We start from the raw sequence: 24037 nt of genomic DNA on the forward strand, positions 1-24037 counted from the left end.
GCTGATGATGTTCACTAAGTATATAAAGATGAAGGGAGTACAGTTAAACTTGAAGAAACACTGCCTTCACCAAAAGAACCTCAAGATTTGAGTGGTATTGATCTTGCTTCTTCTGCAAGTAATGTCACTGGAAAGGGCATTACATGTCCACAAAAGTATTTTCACACTCCTCTCAAGTTCAGAAGTTTGAATGAAGTATATGAAAGATGTAATTTATGCATAATTGGACTTGAGTGCTTTGAAGAAACATCAAAAGATGAATCATGGCAGAAAACAATGAGTACTGAGTTGAGATGATAGATGATAGAAAATAATTGTACTTGGGAAATGGTTAACAGACCATCTGATAAACCTGTTATTGGTGTTAAATGGGTTTCTAAGACAAAATCGAACTTGGATAGTTCTGTGCAAAAGAGTAAGGGAAGATTAATAGGTAAAGGTTATTCTCAAAAATCCATGAGTTGACCTTAGTTTAGACTTTTGTACTAGTTGTAAGATTAGATATTATTAGAACTTTGATTGCACTCATAGCTCAAAAGGGTTGGAAATTGTTCTAATTAGATGTCAAGTCTGCATTTCTAAACGGTGTTCTGCATAAACAAATGTATATGGACGAAACTTTAGGGTATCAAGAAGATAAAGTATATAGATTAAAGAAAGCATTATATGGGTTAAAGCAAGCTCCCAGAGCTTGGTACGATGAAATTGATACTTATTTCAACAAATTTGGTTTCAAAAGGAGTTTGATGATGCACAAAATCGGTGAGACTTTGGAACAACGTAAAGTGTCAAGTTTGTGACCTTTGCATAGTTGCTTTGGTCACCTAGTGAAGATAATATGTAAACAGAAAGAGATAGGGAAGCAAACACAAGATGTAAGTGGTTCACCCTAAGTTGGGCTATGTCCATAAGGTAGAAAAGTTCCCATTAATAGTAAAGAGTTTACATAATACATAGGTTCAAGTATAATCATCATTAGTGAATTCTAATGACGAGTTTAAGTACAATAATGGCATTAGGGATTAACTATAGGAGAATGATCTCTTTTATTTTGATGTAAACAGGTGTCGTGTTATGATCGGCCTTCTGGTTGGAGAGAAATCTTGTGCTTCAGCAGGAATGCCTCAGCGTGAATCCTTCAGTAAGTCTCTAAAGGTACAAAGTTGACCAGTGCTTAGAAGTTTCGGAATAAGTGAAGTATAGTAAAAACAAAGTCCAAGTGATGCTACTCTATACATCAAGTCCACTAGTTCAAGTATTCTGATTGTTTCACTATATGTGGATGACATCATCTATATTGAAAGTTCTAAAGATATGATTAATGAATTCAAGGTGGAAATGATGAAACAGTATGAAACGACTGATATGGACCTTTTGTATCACTTTCTTGGTTTGTGAGTGATTCAAACTAAGAAAAGTTTATTCATTCACCAGAAGAAGTATGCAAAAACGTTACTGGAGAAGTTTGGACTTAAGGACTGTAAATATGTGGCTACACCACTTGTAGTCAATGAAAAACTAAGTAAATCTAACGGAAGTGAAAGTGCTCATGAAAAATTATACAGGAAAATTGTTGGCAGTTTGCTGTACTTAACTGCAACAAGATCTAATGTGATGTTTGCAGCATGCCTATTAGCTAGATATATGTATAATCCAACGAGGAAACACAAGTGAACAACAAAGAGGGTCCTGAGATACATTCAAGGGACTTTGGACTTTGGGATTAAGTATGAGAAGGGTAAATCTACAGTGCTAATTAGCTACTATAACAATGATTGGTCAAGAAGTAATGATGGGATGAGAAACACTTCTGGTTGTGCTTTTACCTTTGGCTCATCGGTATTCTTTTAGGCATCTGTCAAACAACAAAGTGTTGCTTTATCAACCGCAGAGGCTGAGTATGTTAGTGCTGCAGAAGCCACAACTTAAGTAATCTGGTTAGAGTTTGCACTAGCTGATTTTGTTGAAGAACAAGTTGATTCTACACCATTGCTCTGTGACAACACTTCAACCATACCAATGACTAAAAATCCTGTGTTTCATTAGAAAACAATGCCCATAAGCAGAAGGTTCCACTTTATCAGAGATGCACTCCAAGATGAGACAATTGATTTGATATACTGCAAGACAGAAGAGCAATTGGTAGACACATTCACCAAAGCATTTACTAGGAATCGATTTGAGTATCTCAGAAATGCTCTTGGTGTGAAAGCAGCCAAACACTGAGAAATGAGTGTTAGTGCATAAATGTTTTGCAAGAAATGAAGATTGGTTTCTACAATTTAAATGCTTTGATTAAATGTGAGCCCTTGGATCATAGTCGAAGTGTGTGTAGAGCCAAAAAAAATTAAGAAAATTATGGAGGCGACACGTAGACTTTTGGGTTAAAAGGACAAAATTACCCTCGAGGCACATCGGGATTCCCACGTGCATGTAACAGACAATAACGGCCCAATCAAGGTCAAAGGTGATCAAAATGGTATTCATTTCAAACCCTTTTTATCAATCCTCATCAAATCCTTCACACAAGGTAGCTCCCAAATTATTCTTTTCGAATTAGGTTGATTAGCTAATTAATTGATTAATTCCCTAATTGATTGCAGTTACACTCAAATCACCACCATAAGTGGCCGGTCCCTATTTCTCCAAATAAGGCTGGCCACACCCCTATATATAGCCCCTCATTTCTCTAAAAACCTAAGTCCAATCCTTTTCTAAAATTCTCCAAATTTCTCTAAACACTTTCTCTCACAAACTCTAACTTTGGCATCGGAGGTTCTACGACCAAAGCCCCTCATTCATCATGGGCACATGAGGCTCTTGGCCTTGACCTAAGGTGTTAATTATTTTGCAGGCACATTTTCGTCCAAGGAGAAGAAGGCGGAAATTTGCATCCATAAATTGGTGCTTTCATTGAGAGCCTTGATTTAAACGCTCGAAAAAAGACTCTCGTATTCAAGGTTTTTCGTTTTCTTGTTCATTTGTAGATTTTTCCTACGTTCTCATTCCTAGAATTTTTTTATATAAAAATTCTTTGAATCAACGTAAAAGAAAAGTACAATAACAAGAGATTCAGAAACCATGACGAACGAAAATTCTAACATTCAAGAATTAGGACCACGGCGATCCACGAGGCTCAACGCGATGGCAAGTAGAATGGCACCATCATGGGGCACCACCGCAGCAACCACCACAGCAGCAACCACCGTGGCCACCTTTGGAAGGCCCACAACTCATGGGGAACAACAAACCCATACGCCAAGGGCAGCCTAAGCCGCTGCCTTAGCAGCTCAAGTTCGAGCTCTATAAACGGCCCAAGGCCCACGAGCTTAAGACACGCCAAACCAGCGCCCCACGCCATTCCAAGCTCCACGTGCCCAAGCCCTGGACCTACCGAGTCGAGCTAAGGCCCAACATGTGTCACATGCAATCCATCCCACTTCCGTGGCCCAACCCACTCCAGTGGTGTCCCAAGTAGCCCAAACCGGTCCATGACGGGTTTAACTATCCTAGCTTTAGATTTTTGGGCCGATAATTAAATCGGGGGCATTCTCACCCTATTTCTCTGCTGATTTGACATTTTCTAACTGAAATTTCATGCTCGAAGTCCATTACACTTCCGTTACTCAAGAAGAAGCATTATGTCTAAGCTCTTCCAACCCAAATGACAAGCAACACTTATCTTGACAAGTCATAGAGTGGACGAGCGCCATCTCACGATAGACGACCTTGGTGAATCAGCTTTTGTAGCTTACCGAGATGCAACGTGCCCCTGGCGAGGTGTCTCGAAGTAGGACAAAAGTAGACGAAGAACCTTTCCAGCAGCGTCCTAGTTAGCAGCCACTCGACCAGCCACGAACCAAGTGTTCTAGCAGTTTACACTCTCGACTGGGCCCTCAAAATAGTGTATACTCATGTCTTAGCGCGTGGAGGAGCGTGCACTCTCTGTTAGGCCCATAGACAAGCATACATTCATGGTTGAAACCACACTCCAATGATCAACATGATCAACCTTCCAAGCGAAATGTTCATTCGTGGCTGGGCCCATAAAGAGTATCTTCCACCTCACATCGGAGTAGGTAGGAAGATGGACAGAAAGATACAATCACTCAATCTAGCTCAAGTTCAATTGGCAATCTATAAGAAATTCACTTGCCAGCTAATGATGTACCATATACACCGCAGTCGTTGCGTAGACGGGCTGAGTATATAGAAGAGCAGCCTAGACCAGCAGGTCAAGAACGGGGGCAGCCGATAGCTCTGTTATCCCAACAAAGGCAAATTCAGGAAGAAGTAGAGAGGCTATTGACCGAGCGATTGTGTAACTTCCAAAGTAACGAGGTCACTGATAAGGCACTACGACGAGACATAACCAATATGAGCAGGTCATCAGTCATGGAGAAGATTGAGCAGGCAGAGCCTCCACGCAAGTTTAACATGCCACATTTCACATTTTAAAAAAGAGTGGAGATCCGGAAAGACATTTGAATCATTACTGAAGCACCATAGTCCTTTACCAGAACAACGATGCTTTTATGTGTAAGATATTCACCACCCTTTTACAAGGTAAGGTGCAAGATTGGTTTCACACCATATTGCCACTATCCATCCAGAGTTTTGATGATTTTTCCTTGGTTTTCACCAAAGTATACTCGTCATACTGCTCGATTAAGAAGAAGTCCAATCATTTGTTCAATGTGAAGAAAAATCCGAAAGAGTCGTTCTACGACTACATGAAGAGTTTCAAAGCAGAGAAGGCTAAGATAGTTGGATGCGATGACTCGATAGCTAGTGCAGCCTTCCAAAAAGGACTTTTAGTAGATCATCCATTGTTTGGATTATGAAAGAAGATATGACTCTGGCGGAGTCTTTCGCTCTAGCAGAGAAGCATGCACTTTGGGATGAGGCTCGGCGAGCAGACAAGGCACCTAAGCAGCCTTGAAGAGAATCAGCAGTAACTCAGAAAAAAGGAAGACGGAAAGCAGTACAACAATACAAGCAGACAGAGGGCCAAACATAGGGACTGATCCTAGACTAAAGGATGCCCGACGATCAAGAACTACTTAAAGTTCTCGATCCCAATCCACCAAATCATTCGCCACATTAAGAATAAGCTATGGTTCAAGCTGCTAAAACAATCAAAGGGAGATACTTCCAAGTTGGATCATACCAAGTACTGCGAATTCGATCAAAGTCCTGGTCACACAACTGACGACTGCTACACTTGGAAGAGTTACCTAGAGAAGCTCGTGAAGGAACACGGACAAGCCAGCTATGCAGTCTAGAAGGAATGCAGACGCTGATGAAGAGCCACCCAACATCGGGATTCCCACGAATGTTACAATCTAACGGTCGGATCTTCGCCAATCGCTAAAGTTATGCGGTGGCCAACATTTAGTTTTACAAACTTAGAAATCTAATTCAGGAAGATCCATATGTCAAATTCCCCATCCATCAGTTTCTAATATCCTCAAATATTATGTACTATAATGTATTTAGGTTTGGTGACAATCCAATGGTCGGATCGTCTATTCATATATTGACTAAGTGGCGGTCTCTATTAAAACTATAGTCATACGATGAGATTTCGTCAATCAAACGTCCCCTATGGAATCAAAGTATTCAATTTAGTCTAGGAAGGGTAGGTGGGGTCTTGGCCCACGTGTTACAGCCACATGCCGCCGCAGGTGGTGGTCGGCCGTCTCGACTCGCTAGAAAATTCAACTATTTCCAAAAATTATCAAAATTCAAAAAATTGTAGATCTCAATGAGTAGAACAAGTTTCATACCTGTGACCAAGGTCAATGTGGTTGGGAAAAGCTCCAATTTCACTCAAACTTGCCAGAAACCCTTGAATTTAGGTGTTATTGATTCGACTCCAAAATAGCTTCATCGCCCCCAAACTTGTTTGGGATTTGTTCCTGGCCTCAAGATGATGCTAAAATGGTGGTGATCGAAATAAATCATTTCAAAATTGGTGGATCTTCGATAAGTTACCACCGCACCCACTGGTGCAGGTTTCACCAATTCAAGGCCAATTCTTCTCATTTTTGGGGTGGAATTGGTGGAGGGGAGGTCGTGTAGTGTTTTCCAGGTGTTTTTTTTTTTTTACATGGTTTGCCAGAAAAATTGACAAAAAACCGCCTGAGGAGATGAAGAGGACTGAGGTCTTTTTTTCCCCCTCCTTATCCCCTCCCTCATTTCCCTCATTTCTTCTGTTTCTGATTGGTCCATCGGTTCCCCCTATCTTTCCTTTTTCTCTCCTCTCCTTTCCATCTTAGCCGTTCATCTTTCTCATTTTTCTTGTTTTCCTTTCATCCCAGGCACACATGTGGCACTTCTTATTGCTCCAGAAAATCTGGAGCCTTATAGATTGAAGGAGAATTATCAAAATGTCCTTAACTTTAAATGTTAATAAGTCCTTCGTTATAGCTCTGTTTCATGAACGGTTTGCGCCTAAGCGTTCGTGAGATCGTGCTCTACTCGAAAATATAAATTGTGACATCGAAAGGCCTACAAATTTTAAATAACTAATTTCCAAACTTCAAACTTCATAACTAGTTTAATTAAAATCTAAATTCAAATGAATTAATATAAATTCTCAAAAAATAATATAAAATCTCAATAATACAAATATGGAGATTATAACAGTGAAATCAAGGAATGAGATTTCACATTCTGTACCATAAAGCATTGCACTACTACAAAAGGGGATATTATTGTCAGAGTAAAAACGACAAGAAACACTATTGTCGAATTATTGGTAAAAATTTGACATTAAATTGTGCAATGTTGGATAGAGGAACCGAGACCAATGCTACCATCACAAAAAAGGTATTGACATCGCTAAGGCCCCTTAATCCACCACCATGAAGCAAAGTACTATAAAATAAAAAGGAACAAAGGCGTCACTTAAAACTGACATAGGTACTGACGTCGCTTATAAGCGACATAGAAAGGAACAAAGGCGTCGCTCCAAACCGACATTAAGTAACATATAAACAATTAAAATATCACAGTTACTATCGCTTCCAACTGACATCACTTGAGTTAAATAAATAAAATAGTCAAACTGTTATCGGTCGTAACCGACATTACCTAACATCTCGATAAAACTGACATAGGTGCTGACATCGCTTATAAGCGACACAAGATATATTAAAAATAAAAAAATTAATAAATGTTACCGCCAACCATTTAGCATTAGCTGACCTTCCTTTTCAATTCATTGTTCTCAGTCATCAACACTGCTACTGAACTCCTAGATGATCTTCTGGAAGAATTATTTTGCACCAGTTGTGTGGTTCATTGTTTTCAACCGCCTATTATGCTTATTTTTTGCAGCAATCTCCTGAAGAAAAAAAAAGAATTTATTAAACAAATTTCAAGCTATAATAAAAAGTTTACCTTCGTTTTTTCTTTATTCTAGTAGGACACCAAATCAGCCCATTATCGAGGATCCACATTAGGAGGTGTGTTCTCGTGCTCCTTGACTGGTTTATTAGTATAATGTTTTTCTTTCGCCATATTATCTTCTTGAAAATAATAGTTTCCTATACTCATAAAAAAAATCAAGCAAATTAATTATTACTATAAACATTGACTTATTATACTCTCTTCAAGTAAGAAAAAATATTTATACCTTTATTCTATTCTAGAAAGCTTCCCTGCGATCTTCCTTGATCATGCGCTAATCTCTTACCAACGGAATATTTCTATAATCTCTAACCTCCGCCGCTACATATTTTGAAAAAGCACTAGAATTTTCACTAATGCATTTTCCAGACACATCAAAAGAAAAAGGTTGTTCCTTCCAGTTGGGAATTGAGGGTCCTCGTCCTCGTTGAGTTGTTCCTTATCAATATAGGAAAAAAAGAATCAAAAACCAAGGACCAAAAAACAATTTTCAATTTGGGCATCATACTAGTTAGACTACAAAACAAAAAACTGAAACTAATAACCATAATAAATTAAAAATGGTCCACCTTTGACTTCTTCTTCTTCGAATTGGATTTCATCAGCTTGCTCATCTTCAAAATGATCCATAGCAAAACAATCTGCAAGAAGAAGTACAAAAACCCACTGAAATAAGGGAACAAATGAAGAGGGAGATGGAATGGAAGTACGAACAAAATTGGGAAGGAGAATGAGAGACTGAAATAAGGGAACAAATGAAAGCACGGATGAAATGGGGAAAAGGGGATTTGAATATGGATGCTGAGTTGGCGTCGGTTGAAACCGACATTAAGTCCCTAACGTCGTATTAAAACCCATTGGCGTTACAATAAGTGAGGCTTAGTCTCGGTTAAAACCGCCACCCACTTTTGACATGCATTACGTCGAATTAAATCCACCCACTTTTTGACAACATTTATTGGACCAAACGTAGCATCGGTTTAGTTAAACTTGGTGTCGGTTCAAACTGACACCACCACTGACACACTTTACTGATACATTAAATCAAACAACCACTTTCTAACATAGTTTTTTTAAATTCACATGGCGTTGCTTTAGTTAACCTTTGGTGTCAATTCAAACTGACACCATAGTCTGAAAAGCTTTAATGAACTGCACGTTGCGTCGGTTTAAATGCATTTGGCGTCGGTTTAAAACAACACTATATTAGAACAAGCGGGAAAGTTCATGCCTAGTGTATTTCAAATTATCTAACCAATGCAAGGAAAATAGTTTTTTTTTTTTTTTAAATTTCCCATACAAAAAAAAATAACGAGAATTTTTTTTTTTTTGGGGTAAATTACACTTTACCACCTCAGGTTTGGGGTCAATTTCAATTCATTTCAACATCATTAAAACATTTCACTTTCATACCTCAAGTACTATTTTATTTCAATATAATACCTCCGTTACATTTTCCATTCATTGATCTGTTAAGTGCTGACGTGGCTACCACATTTATGTCACGTGGCTGCCAGATGTGCACCATATGGCAAAAAAAAATATTTTTTTAACTTTTTTCTAAAAAATCCTTAATCTTCTAAATTTAATAATAAAACAAAAAAAAGGTTAGAAAATTCAAATCCCATCACCCCACTCCCCCACCCCTAGAACCTTGAACAAGAAGAAAAAACCCGGATATCCCCCCAACACCCGCGAAACCCAGATCCTATATCCTCCCCCCCCCCCCCCCCCGGGAAACCCAAATCCCATATCCCCCCACCCCCGGCCAAACCCAGATGCCATACCCCCCTCCCCATCAAACCCAAATGCCATATCCCCCCTCTCTCGGGTTGGAGCCTCATCATTTTCCATCCGTTTGCACCCATCCTCCACCACCTCCTCCGCACTCATCCTTCACCTCCTTCGTGCACCCATCTTCCCCCTCCCCAACCCGAGCCCAACCTGCAACCCAGAAAGAAGGAAAAAAAAAAAACCCTGCGCACCCACCCTCACACGCATCTTCTTCCTTCCTCTACATATCCCACTCCTTATTGGGGAAGACAAGATCTGGGTTGCAGGTAGTGGGTGCGGAAGAGGAGGTGGAGGATGGGTGCACGATGGGTTTGGGGAAGACGGGAGGGGGAAGAAAGGGGTGGGTTGCAAGTAAGGGGAGTCGGGGAAGATGAAGATGGGTTTTTTTATCTTTCTTTTCCTCTCCTCTTCTTCTTCTTCTTCTTCTTTTGGACCGCAGGTTAGGTGGGTAGGGGGTTACGGGTTCAGCTTTTGTTTTTGGTTTTTTTTTTTTTTTTTTTTTTTTTTTTTTAATTTAGAAGATTAAGGTTTTTTAAAAAAAAATTAAATTTTTTTTTTTGCCACGTGGCATAAATGTGGCAGTCGCACTTAACGGATCAATGGATGGAAAATGTAACGGAGGTATTATATTGAAAGAAAATAGTACTTGAGGAATGAAAGTGAAATGTTTTAAAGATGTTGTAAGGAATTGAAATCGACCCCAAACTTGAGGTGATAAAGTGTAATTTACCCTTTTTTTTGTGTTACCTCATATAACATTTTAAGATTTTATTAAATAAAATCGAACTTAAATAAAATACATAATAAAAAACAAAAATATAGTCTAATTAATACTTAAAACACATAAAACAATTAATATATTTATTCCATGTCATCATTCGTTATGTCATCGTCAGCATTGGCATAACTAGTGAACTGGGTAGGCAACAGTAATGATTCATGAAAATGAGTCTCTTCCACGCCAACCCTTGTATGGAAATTTTCATGGTCAAGTATCTGATCATCCAAATTTGGTATGACATAATCATCAATTGCATCGTTATCCTCTAATACGTCAAACATTCAGAGATCAAGTAACGGCACAAAACTTTTCAACGGTTATAAACGACAAATCATGATTTAACGGTTATTTTAACTCTGATTTTGATGATTTTTTACATCTACACTCCTTCATCCTATATGAATACAATGAAATAATTTGATCGTCAATTTAAAATATTTACACTAGTGGCTACCACAAAATCTTATTTCATAGTTAATGAAAGTATGAATAAACTCTCAAGTGTTAGTGAATCTATTATTTTGATAGGATACGCATTCTACAAAACTAGTTTCAACGATCCAACCGTCAAACATGTTCGCATACACTTCGAGATCATATACACCAAAAATTGCAAAAAACAAACATTCAAAGATCAAGTACTGGGACAAAACTTTTCGACGATTATAAACAAAAATCACAATTTAACAGTTATTTTAACTCCGATTTTAATTATTTTTTACAACTACACTCCTTGACCCTGTATGAGTACAATGAATGAATTCGATCTTCAATTTAAAATATTTACACTAGTGGATACCACAAAATCTTATGTAATACTTGATGAAAGCATAAATAAACTCTTAAGTGTTAGTGAATCTATCGTTTTGATGGGAAACGCATTCTACGTAACTAATTTCAGCAATCCAACCGTCAAACTTGTTTGTATATGCTTCAAGATCGCATACGCCAAAAATTGCAAAAAAAAAAACTTTCAGAGATCAAGTAACGGGACAAAACATTTCGACGGTTATCAACGAAAAATCACGATTTAACGGTTATTTTAACTCCAATTTTGATGATCTTTTACAGCTATACTCCTTGACCCTATATGAATACAATGAATGAACTCAATCTTCAATTTAAAATATTTACACTAGTGGATACCACAAAATCTTATGTTAATACTTAATGAAAGTATGAATAAACTCTTAAGTGTTAGTGAATCTATTATTTTGATGGCATACGCATTCTGCGAAACTAGTTTCAACGATCCAACCGTCAAACATGTTTGTATATACTTTGAGATCACATACACCAAAAAATCACGATTTAACGGTTATTTTAACTCCGATTTTGATGATTTTTTACAGCTACATGATAGGAGCATATTCATGCGACTTAAATGGCTTGTTCTCGTGCATTTACGTTATGTTTCTCTCGTTATTTTAGTCCTTTATGCTTCTTTTGTGTGTTTTTAGGTTCTAAGGGCCTAGGGAGCAAGAAAGTGCATTTTGAGGCCATTTGGAGCATTTTTGGGCATGGATTGGATAGCTTATCCATGGAGCCAAGAGGATGGACGAATTTGAAGGCCTTGTATGCACTTGAAGACACAAAACAATGGCCCTAACCCAATTACATTCACCTTGCCTTGGGCTTAACACAAACACCATTCCTTGCCATGCAAGGGGGAGCAATTTGGGTCCAATTCATGTACTTAAACTCTAGCCCAATCCACAATCACTTCAAAGCCATGCAAAACCTTTCAACACCCTTTAATCTTCCCCCTTTAAGTTATGATTTTATTTCCTAACCCTACATGCATTATTTATTAGTATCTTTACAAGACATTATCATTGCATAACATTCCATTTCCACCTCTTTCCCACCTAATTCACATGCCTTCATTCATTCTTTATTCCACTTACACTCATCATCACACACCTTAGCAATCAACACATGTGATCACATGCATCACAACCACAAAGAACCATCCCCAAAACACTTTGCCGTGAGTTCCCACTCCCATTTCCAGCTTTTCATAACTTTTCCTAGTTGTTTTATTACATACATTCCCCCTTCATTATTCCAAACACATGCACCCATAATCATTCATCCCCTCCTAGCTGCAATATTCCCTCTTTTGTTCCCCCATTTCACCTATAAATAAGCATCCAACACTCCTCAAAATTCACTTACTCTTCCATACACATCTCATATCTCATTCACACACAACACCCCTCAAACACTTCCATTCTTTCCCTAACCGTGAGTTTCCCTTTCTCCTTCATTCTTCCATCTCCAACCACTCCCTACTCCATTCCACATACACCTAAAGCCCTTAAGCTCACCTTAGATCTTGTGCTACAACAACGAGGAAGAAAAGAGTGCTTAAACGTTCATACAATTCAAGTTTGAGTTGTTGGAATGTTTAGGTGTTTCTTTGATTTCAAAGTTTAAATTTAATTCTCTTTGTTTTGTACGTATGAGAAGGGAAGAGAAGAGTGCCTAAACGTTCATACAATTCACGTTTGAGTTGTTGGAATGTTTAGGTGTTTCTTTGATTTCAAAGTTATGAGGAACTAAACCCCCCTTTAGCTAGGGGGTGATTCAAAATACATGTTTATGCTTGCATTATGAATTGATTACTTTTGGTTGGAATTTCATAAGTTGTGGATTCAATTTGTTTAACCATTTGAATGAATATAACGCTAGAATATAAGTGAGTTTCACCTAATAGTTACGAACTTATATTCACAAGTAGTGGAGGTTGCTTATAAACAATCGCGTTAAACGAATTCTTGGCATAAGTTTCATGCGTAATCCATAGTAACGAATGCCTCGTCAATGTTTATGATTTCCGTTGAATTTAATGATCTTTGTTGAATGTCTCTATCATGCGTATTCCATAGTTAGGGACTTTGATTAAGAATAATTTGGTTGTAATGCGTATTCCATTCAATCCAACGAATCTAGGGAAATCTGAAAGTTAATTTAAACGGACCTAATTAACTTGGAGCATTGAGTTTCATAATTTATCGAAAGACCAACCGAAAATCAATCTTGTATGCAAGTGTAACATGTGTGGAGGAAAACCCCTTAGCTATTCCATCATCCATATTTTTATCACATTCATATTTACATTTTGTCTTTAATTATATTCTGTCTTTTTAATTTAATATCATCCAACCACAATTCCCCCCCCTATTTTGTTAAGTCTTAATCATTCGTATTTGTTTTATTTTTGTATCTTTAAGCTTTTGGAGTCATAAACAATTGCAAATTCGTCTAAATCAAGTTCTAGCTTCTATTTGAGTCAATTTGATTGTTTTAGACAATTTGAGTTTTTCAAAGCCTTTCTGAGTCATAGTAATCTTGTTAAGAGTATTTTAATTTAGTTTTTATGTTTTTAAGTCAATTTAGAAGGTTTTAGCAAGCCCTCCTAATCCCCGGTCTAGAACGATCCCTCACTTATCCATTCTACTACAATTGTCAAACGAGGGTTTAATTTGAGTGTCAAGTACAATCTCGCATCACTACACTCCTTGATCCTATATGAATACAATGAACTAATTTGATTATCAATTTAAAATATTTACACTAGTGGATACCACAAAATCTTATGTCATGATGATCGATGAAAATTAAGGATTTTGTAAAAGGAATAACATGCAAGCTTTGAGTTCCATTGGCAAGGTTTAAACTTTTGAGAAAGGCTTCACAACCTTGAAAACAAAAACTCTTTCATTTTGCATATCCTTGCACATTTAATATTTTGTAATAGACTAGTAATGTATGGATGTTTATTTATTAGGCTCTTATTTTCGAGTGTAGATGTAGTACTTAAACGACAAATGTGTTTTACTATTTTGAAGTAATATTTATGTGGCAATGTGTGGTATGTGAAAAATTAAGAAATTTTTGTTTTTTTCTTGAAGGGGTCATAACGGGTCTGGTGGGTAAAGTGACCCGACCTGTTAAGGACTCGTTAAGATAACGGGTGTGACACGACACAACCTGTTAAGATAACAGGTGTTACACGAAAACGACACGAATACAACAGATACGACCCATTTGCCAGGCCTATTCTAGAGGGTATATAAAGGCCACCAATCTGTCGCCTACAACCGCATCGGGTTTCAAAATATTTAATTTTTTTTTTAAATCTATGTCGGCTACAAGCGACACAGGCTTGGAAAATATTTAAAAACTTTCTCTAGTGTGGTATAAGCGACACTAGTCTTCTTTTAACCAACGCTAACTTTATGTCGATTACAAACGACACCGGATTTCAAAATATTTAATAAAAATTAAAACTCATGTCGGCTACAACCGACATTGGCTTTGAAAATATTTAAAAACTATCATTAGTGTCGAAAAAAAGCGACACCAATCTTATTTTAACCGACGCTGACATTATGTCGAAAAAAAGCGACACCACTATTAAAAAAAAAAAAAAATCTATGTCAGTTATAAGCGACATTAACAGTTTATATTGGTTATAGGCGACAGTAATTCCGACACCATGTAAAGTAGGTGTTGTAATGTCTTAAGCGCCGCAATGTTTTATAAAAGCGACACCAGCCACCGACACAATAAGACCCTTTTGTAGTAGTGTTGCTAGCCTTATTGCCATCTTATAAAATTTTCCATTGAGCTTCAGTGGCATACGACAGTCACATAACACATTGGATCCACTCTTCCATTACATCCATCCAGCTTGTATTCTATGGTTGAGGTCTCCATCCAACTCTCCGTTCTTTTGCAAGATAGATCATATGTAGCGAAAGCGGTCGCTCTTTGGTAATTCCTGATCTCCAATCCTCACCCCTAACTCATTTGAGCCTCCATTTGCACTGAACTTGCATTCCATATACTTTGTCTTTGAACGACTTAGGTGAAGACCTTTAGATTCTAACACTTCTCTCCAAAGGTTAAGCTTCGCATTTACTCTTTCCTGAGTTTTATTTATCAACATTATATTGTCTGCAAAAAGAATACACCAAGGAATATCATCTTGAATACGTCCCTATAACTCATCCATTACAAATGCAAGCAGGTAAGGACTGAAAAATGAGCCTTGATGTAACCCTATGGTTATGGGGAAGCTTTTGGTTTGTCCTTCATGAGTTCTTATGACAGTCCTTACTCCATCATACGTATCCTTTCTAGCTTGGATATATGCTACTCGTACTTCTTTCTTCTCTAAAATCCTCCAAAGAATGTCTCTTGGGACCCTATGATACGCATTTTCCAAATCTATAAAGACCATGTGCAAATCCTTTTTCATATCTCTATATCTTTCCATCAATCTTTGTAAGAGATAGATTGTTTCCATGGTTGAGAACCCTGGTATGAACTCGAATTGGTTGTCTGAGACCCGTGTCTCTTGCCTTAGTTTATGCTCAATTACTCTCTCCTAGAGCTTCATTGTATGACTTATTAACTTAATACCCTTATAGTTCATGCAATTTTGAGCTATCGCATTTTTTTTTAATAAATCAAATGATGTTGTGAACATTATTAGTACATGTGTGATTATGTAAATCCTAGTTAGATTGGGTTTATGATTACCTACTATTCTAGTGATTTCATCCTATTAGACTTTATATTTACTTGGAGGACAAGTTACTCTTCCCTCATGATTCACTATAAATAAATGTACATACATAAGGAGAATCACAATCCCTAAGTGTATTCAAATGATCGCTTAGACTTTGGTCATGTGCACTAAACTTTCGGTATCTACTTAGGGCCATGCAGTACTTCATGCATCATGTTAGTTTGTCTGAAGCTTGTCTCAACCCAACCTTATTCTATGCTCCAATTGTTGACTGGTACGAGTTGACATCTCACATTTGTACGTCTTTGTTTTTGTGGCCTATGTGTCGATTGCGTCGCTCTTACGTACAAAAATGGGTTCTCAGAGAAGATGGAAATCTATATTGGTTATGATTCTCCTTCAATCTTTCGTTTCTTACAGCCTTTGATAGACTATCTCTTTACGGCTCGTTTCGCAGTTGTCACTTTTATGAGACAGTCTTCCTACCGTTACGGGGAGATAAGAACATCACCTTTCTTGAAGAACGACATGAATTGTCGTGGATGACTCCCATTATGTCTTGTTTAGATCCTTGTACTGCACTGTCTAAAATTGAAATGTGGTGAATCTTAGATCTTTAGAGTGATGCTCAAAGAATGTTGGATGCTATCGATCTAGTGAAAGTATAAGATCACATATACCAGTTGCAAATGTTCTTGCAAAGATAGACGTATATAACAGACATCCAACCGTTGTCCCAAAAGGACGGGTTGCCACTAATGTGTATTAGACATCCCTCGAAAGTAGGTTGCCGCACCTAGTGACCGATCTTAGTACATTTTCAACTAATCAATCACTTGCTCCAACCAGAAGTGTGGCAGACTTATTGGTTCAAAGGATTCATAAACTTGAAAGAGGAAACCAACGACACCAACTAGTGTAACTAGTGTGGATCCAACCATCGCCTACTCATCATATCCAGTGCATGAGGTTATTCTAGATTATGGAAGCATCATTGAAGAGACGAATCCTCCTATCGAGAATCGGGATATTTCGGTCCATTATGCTAGCTTGAATAAGGTTTGGATTAGGAATAAGATGATAGTCGATGATGCATTTACATATGCAGTAGCTACTTCTATCATGTTGAGCAATGACATTGAGTCACGTTCCGTTAATGAATGTCAACGTTGAACAAATTGGTCAAACTGGAAACAAGAAATCCAGGTCGAACTTGATTCACTTGCGAAAAGCAAGTTGTTTGGACCTGTAATTCCTCCACCTCCACATGTGAAGCCCATTTGTTACAAGTGAGTTTTTGTAAGGAAGTGTAGTGAAAAGAATGAAATAGTACGATACAAGCCACGCCTCGCGCACAATGCAAGGCTTCTCTTAACACCTTGGGATTGATTACAAGGAGACTTATTCTCCTGTAATGGACGTCATAATGTCCTGCCACCTTATTAGTTTGGTAGTTTCCAAAAAATCTGAATAGTAGCTTATGGACGTGGTAACCGCATATCTCTATGGGAATCTTGATAGGATATAGTAATGCATATCTCTATGTTCACGCAATGCACTAGAGCAAACATCTCCTTCACTGTTAATCTTTTGGTAGGATATAGTAACGTGCCTACATGTAGATAATGGACTGGTGTTAAAAACATCTTCCATTACCTCAAAGGTATACCCATATGAATCCTTGAGAGTAGCCGTCATCCCCTTATTCTCGCCTCGTTGGTTATGCTGATGCAAGTTATTTGTTTGACCCGCACAAGGCAAGTTCTCAAACGGGTTATATTTTTACCGTTGGAGACACTGCAATATCTTGGAGGTCAACCAAACAGACCTTAGTTGCAACTTCTTCGACCATGATGAGATTCTCGTGCTACATGAAGCCACACATGAGTGCTTTTGGCTAAAAGTTGTTGTCAAGGATATTCAAAGCAACTACGCACTTTATTTCATCTTTGACATCCTGCAACAATCTATGAAGATAACACCGCATATATCGAACAAATTAAGAAATGATAAATCAAAGGGGGAGTAAGGAGACAACACCAAGCATATTGAGTCGAAGTTCTTTTTCTTTCATTAGCAGCAAGAACATCAAAATATTGAAGTCAAGCAAATACGTTCCCGAGACAACCTGGTCGACCTTTCACCAAGTCACTGCGAAGTTTACTTTCCAAGTGCTTGTTTGAGGAATTGGTATGCGTAAACTTTTTAAGTTGTAACATTGTTTGTTCTCTTTGGAATTATGTCAAACTCAGGGGGGTGTGTCCGGAAGTACAATCACTTGACCTTAATGTACTCTATTTTCCTACGATTAGGAGCATTGTTCTTTTTGGATTTTTGCTCTAACTAGGTTTTAACAAGGCACTTATCCTGTGATGGTCATACCCTTGTGTACGTATAGCAGACATTGAAATTGACTTTGCATCCAACTCATCGTTTTCCTTAGACTATATATGGTTTATTTATTTATTTTTTAATTTTTTTAATCGCATATTGGGTTTTGCAATAGCCTGGTTTGGTGAGACTAATTTTCATATACAAGTTTCTTTGTTTGAGACTAGCGTGCTCCTAAAATAGTGTTGACTAGACGAATTCATGCAACTTTGCTGGATCTGATGTGATATCTACTTGAGTATTTACACACTCAAGAGGGAGTGTTGTGGACATTATTAGTACATGTGTGATTGTGTACATCCTAATTAGATTGAGTTTATGATTACCCATTATTGTAGTGATTCCTTCCTATTAGACTTTGTATTTACTTGGAGGACAAGTTACTCATTCCTCATGATTTACTATAAATAAAAGCACAAACATATGGAGAATCACAATCCCTAAAACTCCCTACACTTTCTCTCCAATGTCTCTTGCCGCACCCTATCTCTCCCTTTAGAAAATTGGTCACAACAAATGAAAGTAAATATGAAGAAATAATGTGTTCCGACATTGGGAAGTTCAATGTATTCTCGAAATATCTTTGTTTGGATATGAATAATTCAGTTTCAAGATTATTGTGGAGTCAGCGAAGACTTAAGACTTGAGGATGCGTCCCTTCCAACCAAAAGAGTCCGATGCTGGGAGAAGATCAAGAGTTAGATACTCGAAATATCTTCTTCTTCTTCTTCTTCTTCTTCTTCTTTTTTTTTTTTTTTTTTTTTTTTCTTTTTTAATTATGTTATTACTTGTCCAAGAGCTTTTGGACCTTCTCCTTCGTGACAACGTGTTATGGAGTCATTTAGTTGAGGAATTGTTATTGACACTTCAAATTCCTCATTCTGCACTCCAACTTTGTATGTTTAGAAAGAAAAATACACTTGTGAGGAGTGTAGAATGAGATTTTTGGAGTGCCAATAACACTTTCCTTTACTTGTTCAAGATCATTAAATAGTTTTATAGCTTAATTATGGTAGGATTTAATCTTCGGCGGTATTTTTTATTATTATTATAAGCGATATTACTACTCTAAACTAAATTAAAGAAAGGAAAAAACTTTAAATTAGAGACACAGTGGGTTGAAGAGTATCTACAAGAGCAATCTATTCTTGCTCTTGGCAGGTAATTTATGCACTTGTAGCAGGAGCCACGTATCAATACCTCAATTGTAGAGATTGGTATTAAAATTCGCCTCTTGAAAAAATAACATGTCTCATATATATGAATATTATCTCCCACAAATCAATTACCTTCCCTATCTAATAAAAGATAAAGTGAAAAAAATGAAGAATGTCACAATGTATTGGATGTATGTAAAAGGGTTAAAGCTTGCGTTGCTTGTTTCGTCCGGATGGTACGGGCGGATGAATGCAGAGTTCATCTGCCATACTTTGAGGGAGGCAGTAACACTGGTCTCCGTAGCATTGTTGAACAAAAATAGCCTAGCAGCCCCATAGATTGCCTTGGTTGGGTAAACCCTTGATGTGATGGTTGTTCTTCCACCTTGAGCAAAGCTTTCGACTATCGAATGGTCAACCTGGAAACAAATATGATTGCAGAAGGTGAATTTGATGAGATTATTCTGTTATTGCAAATTTTGGGAAGATAAATGTGTTACATTCATGTAGCATGAAAGAGAAAGAATGGACTCACCAGAATCCTCACTGATAATTTCTCATCTTTTAGAACTGGAACATAGCTACCAGTAACTTTTTTCTTAACATCATTAGCCACAGAAGACCTATAAGAGAGAAAGTTATCGACAAACTTCCGTTGTTAGATAGATGCTTATGTTGACAGGTTGTGAATCTCGAACGTGAATTTAAATAATTAACCTGATCAATTGTCCAGACTCACAGTCTATGAACAGAACATTTGTGATGAAAAGTCTACCTTGTTTGGTCGGTGCAGAAGAAAGTATCAACACTGCCACCAGGTCCTTTGGCGACGTAAAAGTAGACAGGAGTTTGCTCCAGGAGGCTCTCATCTGCATGAACAAGAAGACCAAAGGGTCCTAAAGCACCACGATTGGAAGCTCCAGCGCTGGTGTTGCAACTGAACACCTCATTAGATTCAGCTACGCTCTCCAAAACCTTCTTGTCCAACTCGAACTCGGCAACAATGTCCAACTGTTACATTGCCAGAATTTTCTTTAGAAATTAACAAATGTCATCTAAATTGTGCAATATTATTTAGCATAAATCTAATTGAGAACAGAACACAAACCTGTGTGGCTGTGCCGACTTGAAGTGGCAACACTGAGCCTGCCTTGACCTCAACCTTGTCGAAATCCTTGCTGCTCAATCTCAACTTCTCAACCTCCTCCACTGGCCATTGAAGTAGATTGCTTCCGGTCTTCTTATCAAACACCACTGTTCTTGGAATTCCCTGCATAAAATCAAATTGTAAATTCGTAACTCCAGCTAAAGATACAAGTGCAAAAAGAAAACAATGTTTGGTACCAATTACTAATCGAAGTATCACATTGATATTTGATTGGCATGTCGTAATACGGAACAAATATTAACAATGTACACGATACTGTAAAGTCCTGTGAATATCTAGGAGAGAAAAGAAACCAATGTACCTGAACAGAGGCCCAACCCTTCTGCATATCAGCATTTTCGCTATCAGACTCTCCAATCCAACCCCACAAAACTCTCCTCTCCTTGTTTTGGTCATAGAAAGTCTTGGAGGCATAGAATATGCCATAATCATACCTAATTCCAATACCAACATCAATCTTTTGGTTATCAGGAATCCATTTGCCAGTCTTCTCCTCATAAGTCCCTAATGCATAATAATCATTCCTATCATCATCCAGGCTAGCCTTTACGACATGCTTCACATCAGGCCCATTCGCCGAAGTATCCAGTCCTTTGTCACCAGCTTTTGACACCGGATAAAAATCCACACACTCCCACATTCCAGTCCCAGGGACAGCATGAAGCACCCCATTCAATTGCTCATAGGTTTTGAAGTCCTTGGTGTCATAAACCAAGGATATGCCAGTTTTGTTAAGCTTGGACCCAATAATAATGCGCCATTTGCCTTCGGATGTGTACCAAGCGGTTGTCGGGTCACGGAAGTCCTTGTATCCGATGCCCGGGGGTGGGACTAGAACCGGGTTGCCGGAGTACTTGACCCATTTGGTGAGGAGAGGGTCATTGTGGTCAGCAGGATATGCAAGGTTTTGGACTTGGACTGACTCATTGGTTGATCCAGTGTAGAGCATGACAATTTTTCCATCGGGGAGAATGGTAGCTGAGCCAGTCCATACTCCATTGATGTCGTACCACTGGTCAGCCACCATGGCTAGAGGGAGGTGAAACCAGTGGATTAAGTCCTTGGACACTGCATGGCCCCATACTATGTCTCCCCATGTTGCACCATTGGGATTCCACTGGTAGAAAAAATGGTACCAACCCTTGTAGAATAATGGACCTTTATAATTAACATGTCACAAAATTAGGAATCCTCAAGGATGAATTAAATCCCCGAGTGTTTAGAATTCTGAAGAACGGAAAAATGAGTTAACATACTTTATTCTCAGATAAACAAAAAGTAGGCTGATGTACGAAATTTTCCAACCGTAATATACTGTAGAAGTATAATCTGCTTCAGATCATCCCATTAATCTTGACCTCCAGAACTTTTATGATTGAAATGGTCAATAATTGAATATTTTTCTTGTTTTCCATGTGAAATTCATGGAAAGTTAAAAGGTACCGTAGATAGAGTTGGCAAGGTTTGACTGTAAAATTTGGAGCGGAAGGCACGAGATAATGTCAAATATGTCATACAAAGTTGGGTTGTAGTTTGGTATTTTGATGGAAAACAATTCTTACGTAAGCTAAAGCTAATTAACTGCCCGATGAGGATCTATAAGTGCGGATTATTTGGCTAATCCATACTATAATATTCCAGAAAAGGTGCAGAAGAATACAAGATCGACAGGTAATGATTTAATAAATAGAATATTAAAGGTTGCTTACCGTTAGGATCTGAAGCAGCCGGAAGAGGAATCACCAGCCAGAACATTGGCAATTGAAAAGGCCAAGCATGCATGAAAAGAAAATACGAATCAATAGAATTAAATACAACGGTGAAGAAAGCACTAGACCCACGCAACAATTTTCCTAGCAAGAACTTGCAAGGGAAAACTTCTCTCAAGCTTATTTACCTTTTTATTTATATTTATTTTTTTATTTTTTATTTTTTGAAGAAGAGCTTCTTTACTTTTTAGCTTGAGGTTTTAATTTTAATTTCCATAATTAACGAATTTGATACCAAATTATTGGTAGACTATTGTATAACTTATTTTACGACCTGCAATCAATACCGTCATATAAAATTATGACTATTTTAATGCAAAATATTCTCATTTCGACTTCAAAAATCGTGTTTATTTCTTACAAACAATATGATAATACGCTAAATTAATCCAAACAACGGAAAAACTTCAAATTCTCCAACCCATGTGATGGTCATGTTACATTAGTGTACATGTGTGTGAATTCATTTCAAATGTTTAAAATCTAAATGCAACTTAGATAGTTCGTCCATTATAGTTATATCGCAGTCTAATACACAATGTCACATATTAATCTTACTTTATACAACATTATTTTATTAGACTCGGACGTTATTGTAACGGAGTACTTGATTTGTTCATCCAAGTCCTTCCCCTAAAATAGAATAAATAAAGGCGCCAAAACTAATAGTAAATTCATTTTTTTGCAACCAAATGCATAGAGAAACAATTGACAATTATAAAGGTTCTCCTTTATGAAAACCAAGGGTTTTGACTAATCCATCCCATAATTCTCGTATTGGACCGAAATTTAAATGCATAAGAAATAAAAAAACAAAAAATCAGCCCATCATTTTGTCCACTCAAAATCACCCAATGCAACCGAAAAGAGAAAAACAGAAATAGAAAAAGAAAAATACATGTACCATTCATCCAGTTCTTCTCAGGCTGGAAATGGAAAGCAGTTCTTTGCCATGACAGCATGCTATTGTTCCATGGAAATGCTGGCCCAGTCACAGCATCAGCCAACCGGTTCACCTTCTCGGACACTCCGGCTGCTACGCCCCGAGAAACCGGGTGCGGTTTGGCGGGCCTAGTTGTATAAGGCTCTTTGGCCAAAAAAACAGGCTCATTTTTATTTGCATGCGTATCAGATTCGTTGCCACTACTAATAATGACCACCAACAAAGAAAGCATCAGCAACCCAGAAAAGATTGCTAGGAGCTCCTTAAACTGCCTCTTTCGGATTTCTGAAGCTTCGTCAGGGTTCGGGAGAGTAGTATAGGTGTATGGCAGGGCATCGGGATCCGATGGAAGAAAAGGTCTAGGGTCTGCCATCTAGGGATTGTGACCTAAACTCGAATTTTTTATATATTTGGCTAGAAAATGAAGGGGGTTTAATTCACTCAAATTGGTAAACTTGGTTCATCAGAGAGCTGATGAGTTTTTCAGACAAAGTGCTTCGTTCATGTGGTGTGTTTGATTTTATATATATGCATACATGCATGAAAACAAGTGGACAAACAAAGTTGTTTTCTTTGTCCTGCTAAAGAAGTGGACAACAGAGTTTGAAGCGAGTCTCGTGGGTGTTTGTTCTAATTCTATTGTTTTAATTTAATAATGTTTGAGTTTTTGTTTTTTTGTTCGCAATGCAAATGGCGTTTTGGTCGTCTTCACTTTAATTAGGGTTATAATAAACGTGATGTAGCAGTAATCCACGTGGTAAATCTGTTGAGGATCAGTACATGTTCACATGTTCAATTAGAGAATTTATGGCATCCATAGGTTTACAAGACTCGATTCTCGTCAATGCGAGTTTGGAGGAGAGAATTCTCATTTCTTGTCAATGCATTTCATGATAACCTTACGACTTAATTCTCCTTTTTATTTTTTATTTATTTATTTTTTGGTATATACACTACAAAACAAAAATCGCTAGACGGAAAAGTTTTGTCTTTGTAAACTTTAGCCGATAGAGGTTCGCCGGGAAATATTAGTTGGGCGAAACCTATCGCTCGAAGTCTGGCATGTCAAAATAACT

At 37.7% G+C, this 24037-nt stretch overlaps 1 protein-coding gene and 1 long non-coding RNA gene across 2 annotated transcripts; both read right to left on the reverse strand.

The window, feature by feature from the left end:
• Positions 1-6991: 6991 nt before the first annotated feature.
• LOC148697391 (uncharacterized) lies at positions 6992-8203 on the reverse strand. Its single transcript, XR_015961219.1, has 2 exons — positions 7643-8203; positions 6992-7553 (listed from the first exon to the last, which is right to left on the reverse strand). It is a non-coding gene; the product is annotated as an uncharacterized LOC148697391 (long non-coding RNA).
• Positions 8204-19158: 10955 nt separating this feature from the next.
• LOC137723770 (acid beta-fructofuranosidase 2, vacuolar) lies at positions 19159-23440 on the reverse strand. Its single transcript, XM_068462960.2, has 7 exons — positions 22923-23440; positions 21959-21967; positions 20551-21407; positions 20190-20351; positions 19857-20092; positions 19617-19704; positions 19159-19500 (listed from the first exon to the last, which is right to left on the reverse strand). Exons 1-7 carry the CDS (start codon positions 23332-23334, stop codon positions 19219-19221), a joined length of 2046 nt encoding a protein of 681 aa, XP_068319061.1. The 5' UTR covers positions 23335-23440; the 3' UTR covers positions 19159-19218.
• Positions 23441-24037: the final 597 nt, after the last annotated feature.

Source organism: Pyrus communis, chromosome 4 (assembly GCF_041283825.1).
Source record: "Pyrus communis isolate YQ-2024b chromosome 4, ASM4128382v1, whole genome shotgun sequence".
Taxonomy (NCBI): domain Eukaryota; kingdom Viridiplantae; phylum Streptophyta; class Magnoliopsida; order Rosales; family Rosaceae; genus Pyrus; species Pyrus communis.

Coding starts and splice junctions, on each gene's coding strand:
- LOC137723770 (XM_068462960.2), bottom strand. CDS start 23,334: ATGGCAGACCCTAGACCTTTTCTTCCATCGGATCCCGATGCCCTGCCA. Junction 20,352..20,550: donor AGGGTTGGGCCTCTGTTCAG/GTACATTGGTTT, acceptor GATTTTATGCAG/GGAATTCCAAGAACAGTGGT. Junction 19,705..19,856: donor TTCTGCACCGACCAAACAAG/GTAGACTTTTCA, acceptor TCTCTCTTATAG/GTCTTCTGTGGCTAATGATG.